Source organism: Cebus imitator, unplaced genomic scaffold (genome assembly GCF_001604975.1).
Source record: "Cebus imitator isolate Cc_AM_T3 unplaced genomic scaffold, Cebus_imitator-1.0 Scaffold12, whole genome shotgun sequence".
In the NCBI taxonomy this organism is placed as follows: domain Eukaryota; kingdom Metazoa; phylum Chordata; class Mammalia; order Primates; family Cebidae; genus Cebus; species Cebus imitator.
Genome location: NW_016107327.1, coordinates 10,326,231 through 10,333,255, shown reverse-complemented (window position 1 = coordinate 10,333,255; position 7,025 = coordinate 10,326,231). Strand labels below are relative to the sequence as shown.

The following is a 7,025-nucleotide window of genomic DNA, read 5'->3' as shown; positions in this document are numbered from 1 at the left end:
AAATAAAAAAAAAAAAAAAAATCAAGAAAAGGTTAGGTATGTCATGAACTCACAGAATATATGTAGATACTAGTTTAAGTATGGGTTTGATCAATTATTTATGTTACCAATAAGGTTACCAGTCAACAGTAGAGTATTAGTAGTTAAGTTTTGGGGGAATCAAAAGTTGTACGTGGGCTGGGCAGGGTTGCTCACGCCTATAATCCCAGCACTGTGGGAGGCTGAGGCAGGAGGATCCCTTGAGGCCAGGAGTTTGAGACCAGCCTGGACAACATGGTGAGACCTTGTCTCTTAAAAAAAAAAAGTTATAGTTGGATTTTTAACTCCAGGAGAAGCCGGCACCCATAACCACTATATTGTTCATGGGTCAACTTGTGGTTAATCACTGATCCAACATTAATTCAACAAGAATTTATTGTGCAAGAATCAATGTTTCAAAAATAAGACAGGTTGGGCATGCTTACATGTCACTGTAGATACTACTGTCTATTCTGTTAGGCAGTGGAAATATGAAAGCTTACTTGGGTATCTAAGATTGTCCATCCAGATAAACAGAATAAAGTAAAGAACCACACGATAAACTTACATATTTTAAATAGACTATTAGCTAAATTTTCAAACAATAGGCGCAAAGTATTTTCCTTCAACTATCTTTTCAGGTGAAGTATTCTTAAGTTTAAAGAAGTCCAATTGTTAACATAAATAAAGTATAATAAATAAACTACTTTCCTTGTGTTTCCAGATATTTTGGACACACTCTAGTGTAATTATTAAAGTTTTTCAAATAAACGATTGAACTCATCGCTTACATTATGAGGTATTTCTTCTGAAAAAGCATCCAGAGGTTGAAGAAAAACATACTGAGTCTACTATTTGAAAGTGTAATGAACATATTTAACTTTTTAAAAAATAAGTTTATCTTATGGTTCCTGATTTTTAAAATAACTTACGTAATAAAATGGTTCCAGGCTTCATTATCTCTCTGGTTCATTTCTCAACACAATAAATGCTGAATACTTGAAGTATGGAACTCTAAGTTAGACTAACACCTGCCTCACACTAGATAAGATAAACTTTTAAGTTTTCTGCATTATATTTATAAACGAATATATCCTTATCTCTTAAAAATATTATAAGATTAATTCATGTTTAATTTCATGAATTCATAGATTTACTATGATCTACTTAGCAATCTTCTTCTGCAATAAGCTTTCATTTAGAAATTTTCCCTTAGAATGAAACCTGACATTTTATTAATTTTCCGAATTATATAATTCAGCTTTTATTTCTGATGGTGAAATCATTTACTTAGCATTATTAACAGAAGCATGTCTATTTTAGCGCTCAAATTATTAACTACTAATAATACAGGACAATTTAGTAATAATACTGGACAGTAATAAATTCATTTAGAGTTCATATATTAGACACACTACAAAGTTTAACATAATCTTTGAACTGGGTTATATTCTTTAAATGCTTATTTCTTGTTTTCAGCATAGGTGTTTAAATGTACTATGACGGCAACATGTTATCCTCTAAAATTAATTGCAAAATGTATTATCCACTCTACATGAAGTTTCACTGGAAATTTACCTTTTTCAGGGCATACTTTGGGTCTTCAGGAAGAACCATAATTATCCTGCCATCGGGGTATTCAGCCAGAATTCTTTCTTTCTTCCAGCCCTAGATATATATATATATATACACACACATATATATATGTATTTTAAAGAATGAATTTTATTCATCATATCCATGTACAAGAGAAAAAGTATACCAATTTGTCTAAAAATTGCAAATATCAAACATAAATGCTCATTAATGCTTAACAAAGCATAAATCAGCTATTTTGTTAAGCATACACTAGGTACAAGGCAACCTAATTTCTCTCTACTAGTCATTCAAAGATATATCTAATACCACATGAGTATTTCTAATTTATCATTTCCCATTTTAAATTAATTTTGAAAGCCACACACCAAAAGCAAGCCCCTTAAAGTCACTAATTCCCAGAAACTATAATTCTCCCAAATTCTTGATAAAAGATTTAAACTCTTATATTTCATTGGAACATGGTTACCTCCACAAACAAACACTCAAAGTTTTATGTCTGGCATGCCAAAGACCTCCAGGAGGTTTTAAATGAACTGATTTGCATGCAGTAGCCCAGTATGAAAGGAATAGTTTTATGCTTATTGATCACAACTACCAAAGCCATAAGAAGGAGACTATAAAAAAATATAACTACCTTCTAAGAATCTAATAGGGAAGGAGAGGCTACGTTGTGTGTATCTGAAGTTAAACATACTCAAAAAAAGAGAGGTAATAAACTCTTCTTCAGATCCACACTCGTGGTGATTAATGAGCAGAACCTGCATGAAAAAAACAAAACAAAACAAAAGCCACTTAAATCTATTAAGATGGGACTGAACCAGAGGTTAAAACTAGGAGCTTTGAAGATCAAAATAAGTACAGAAGGAATGAGCTTAACTAGTTGTTCCAGTTGTCTTAACCCAACCAACTTTATATAAAAAGGCCTTTCCAGAAGCAATTTTTACACTTCCAGTAGAGAAAACCACCATACTTTTTCTGATGTTTCTTCTAAGAACAGAAAAGCTCAATGAAACCAAGAAAATGGCAACTAGATTTTTAAAAAAATATACTATGGCAAGTATGAAAGCAGATTCGTTTTCTTAAACAATCAAGAATTTTTTGGAGTGGGGAGAATAGCAAGATCATAGTTGGGGACAAAAATTCTAGTTAATAAGCTTGGGATATGTAACAATTTAAATTTAAATATTTAAAATCTAAAATCTGTTTACAAAATAGAGTACCCAATAGAAAAGTTAAATTCAGATGAGTAAAATTATGATTGTTAAAATGTTCTTAATATTTGAAAAGGAGCAGAAATAATAATCACAGAAGTCCTTTTTTCATATAAGAAACTAAATCTGCAGTCCTTCAATGTAAATAAGGTTTTAAAAAAGAAACTAAATCTGAATCATACACAGATCTGAATATAGGTAAACAATTTTTAGAAGACTTACAAGGTATCAACTCTTCAAAAATAAATTTCTATTAGTAATGTTACTTTTTGAAAATGTTTTTATATTTATGAACCTATTTTTAATAAAATGAAAATAGAGATTTTCACTTTAAAATATAAAAAAAAAACCCTAGAAATTTAAGTAACTTCAAGTTATAAGAAAACCATTCTTCCTGAACTGAATCACCTAAAAGACAGTTCCATAAACTATGTTCCTATTAAATGCCTCTAAAAACAGTAATACTGGTTTCATGTCATATTGCATTATAGATATTAGACAAATTATTTTTGCTTTATTAATTTTTTAAGTACGAAACTTTCTCTTGAAACAACTTCAGATTTGCATGTTCATGCTGAAATTTTTATCATAATTGAATCTCATATGTTTTTGTGTTTTAAATAGTATTGGTTTTTCATGTAGTAAATAAAAGGCCTTTAAATCTATGCAGCAAAGACTGCGGAGGCAGATTTAGTACTGCTTAGGTTTCTAATGTTCATGAAAACACCAAATCTTATTAATTTACTTATTTGAGACAAAGTCTCACTCTGTCACCCAGGTAGAGTGCAGTGGCAAGATCACAGCTCATAGCAGCTTCGAACTCCTGGACTCAAGCAATTCTCTTGCCTCAGCCTCCTAAGTAGCTGGTACTACAAGTGTGCACCACCATACCAAGCTTTGAAAGCACATTTTAGTGAAAACTGTTAAGTAATTCTAGAATAAAAGTTCAGGGTTTAGATCCTTGTTCTTGGTAGTTATTAGATGCATGCCTTAGGCAAATCACTGGAACTCTGATTTTGTTTCCTGATCTAAGCATTCTTAAAAAAGGCTATCATCACCTCTATCACTTGGTAGGTAAGAGGGTGTTTTAAGATGAGTGCTCAACGAGTAGCCACTCAGTAACTCTTAGTAACTTCCATTCTCCCTTCTTACTAGAATCAAACTAAGATCAATGCACTAATCTAACAAAAGCCAATCAATAAATGTTCCCAAGGTTAAATACAGCAATCAATTCAAATTATAGAAAAGTAAAGATGAAAGAACCAAGTTAGTTAATATTTGTTCAAATAACATACTCAAGACATATCTAGGCCTCAACTACAGTTAACTCTTTGCTAGTCTCAATAACCACATGACCCTCCTTACTTCAGAGAAACTTTGAGGTGATAAAGTCCATCCAACGCTTAAAATTAAGGCAGAGGAGGAGCAGGGTGCAGGAAAGAGTGCGTGCAATTTAGGCAAACAACCAAATAGTCACAACGTTTTTGCAAAGATATAAATTCCAATGCAGTGCACTTACACTTCTCACCTTTAGCTCTAACATGTTTCAGCACTAATACACTACACATTACCCTCTGCTAACAAGTAGTATTTTCTAAAACCCATTTTTTCTTACTTCATCCATTTGGCTATTTCATGAAAAGCAGAAAAATTTATATTCCTAATTTGTATTTGTAATAACAAGAAATTATTATTCTTTTCTCCTTGCTATTATAGTTACTCTAAACTGTTCAGTCTAAAGAACGGAAGGGATTTTTCCTCTTTTCCAATCAAAAAAAGGATTACAACTGGAAACAAAATACACTGAGTGGTAGATATACGGATGTATACAGCAGTCAAAATTTAAACCAAACACTTAAGATCTGTAGATTTAATTGTATCAGTAATACCCCAATTTTAAAAGTTCATATTAATCACAATTTCATAAAAGGTTGAATGGTAATATACATTTGAAAAAATAAAACCAATAGCCAGCTTTTTAAAAAATAAACAAATATTACAAGAAAAAAAAGAGACCCAGGGAGAACCTCGAGATTAAAAGTTACTAAAGGGACATACCATCCAATGTAATATATAAACTCTAATTCAAACAAATAAACAACATAGGAAATCATGAACTATTTGGGATGCTTTGAACTCTGATGGAAAAGTTGATTTCAAGAATTTATTTCTTGAAGGTGTAATTATATTTCTTAAAGCTCTTTTATATTTAAAAAAGGAGTCATCTTCATCTTTAAGAAATACATATTTAGAGGCCAGTTGCAGTGGCTCATGCCTATAATCCCAGCACTTTGGGAAGCCAAGGCGGGTGGATCACCTGAGGTCAGGAGTTCAAGACCAGCCTGGCTAACATGGTGAAACTCCATCTTTACTAAAAATACAAACAAACCAACCAACAAAATTAGCCAGGCATGGTGGTATGCGCTTGTAATCCTGGCTACTCAGGGGGCTGAGGCAGGAGAATCGCTTGAACCCAGGAGGTGGAGGTTGCAGTGAGCCGAGATCACGCAATTGCACTCCAGCTTGGGCAACAAAAGCAAAACTCCATCTCAAAAAAACAAAAAAGAAACAAAGAAATACATATTTAGAAATATCGACTAAAATAACATGATACCTGAGTTTATTTCAAAATAACTGGGAAGGTTAGATGAAGATAATTATCCATGAATGGATAATTGTTGAAGGTGGGTGACAGGTGGGGTTCATTACTATGTGTGTGTTTATGTGTATGCTGTATTAAACTTATTTTGGAAAATTCAAATTGCCTACTGTCAAAACTGTACCAGTGGCCCAAGGTTTGTTAAAGTATCTTTTTTTTTTTTTTTTGATGGGGGGGTGGACGGAGTTCCACTCTGTCACCCAGGCTGGAGTGCAATGGCATGATCTTAGCTCACCACAACCTCCGCCTCCCAGGTTCAAGTGATTCTCCTGCCTCAGCCTCCTGAGTAGCTGGGATTACAGGTGTGTGCTACCCTGCCCAGCTACTTTTTATATTTTTAGTGGAGACATGGTTTCTCCATGTTGCTCTGGCTGGTCTCAAACTCGTGACCTCATGATCCACCTGCCTTGGCCTCCCAAAGTGCTAGGATTACACGCATGAGCCACCACACCCGGCTGTATCATTTATTTAGAAGTAAAAAAATAAATTCAAAACTAATCTAGTCAGCATTGCAGCTAGAACCAAGGTGCAGTAAAGTAGTAACTGTAACAGGAGTAGCCAGACCTGAAGTGTGGTAAAGTAGTGACTGTAATAGGAGCACAAAGGAGCTTTGGAGGTGCCAGTAATGTTGCTACTCCTTATATGGGTGTGTTCACTTTGTGAAAATACACATTATTAAGCTATGTACTCGCTGTACTTTCTTTTCATTTTTGTTTTTGTTGTCATTGTTGTTGAGATGGGGCCTGGCTATGTTGCCAAGGCTGGTCTCAAAGTCTTAGGCTCAAGCCATCCTCCCATCTTAGTCTCCTTAAGTATCAGGATTACAGGCACCCGCCACCATGCCTAGGCCTGTGTACTTTCTTTACATGTTATAAGTCAATAAAAATTTTACTTAAAAATAATTACTGGCCAGGCACGGTGGCTCATGCTTGTAATCCCAGCACTTTGGGAGGCCAAGGCGGGAAGATTACCTGCAGCCAAGAATTTGAGACCAGCCTGACCAACATGGCAAAATCCCATCTCTACTAAATATACAAAAATTAGCTAGGCATGGTGGCGGGTGCCTGTAATCCCAGCTACTTAGGAGGCTGAGGCAGGAGAATCCCCTGAACCCAGGGGGCAAAGGTTATAGTAAGCCGAGATCATGCCACTGCACTCTAGCCCAGGTGACAGAGCAAGATACCATCTCAAAAAAATTACTACAAGAATGTGAAAAATAGATATTTCAATCGCAATTTAAGAAGTTAAGCTGAGGATGGGCACGGTGGCTCATGCCTGTAATTCTTGCACTTTAGGAGGCCAATGCGGGTGGATCACCTGAGGTCAGGAGTTTGAGACCAGCCTGGCCAACATGGAAAATCCCCATGTCCACTAAAAATATAAAAATTGGCTGGGCATGGTGGCACATGCCTGTAATCCCAGCTACCAGGTGGGCTGAGGCAAGAGGATTGCTTGAACCCGGGAGGCAGAGGTTGCAGTGAACCGAGATCGCTCCACTGCACTCCAGCCTGGGCAACAGAGCAAGACCCTGTCTTAAA

At 35.1% G+C, this 7,025-nt stretch overlaps 1 protein-coding gene across 1 annotated transcript in view; it reads right to left on the bottom strand.

The window, feature by feature from the left end:
* ESCO1 (establishment of sister chromatid cohesion N-acetyltransferase 1) overlaps window positions 1-7,025 on the bottom strand; it is a 75,727-nt gene that overhangs the window by 12,126 nt on the left and 56,576 nt on the right. The window contains 1 exon segment of the mRNA XM_017498870.2: window positions 1,597-1,686. Within this exon segment, the coding sequence (XP_017354359.1) occupies window positions 1,597-1,686 (90 nt within the window).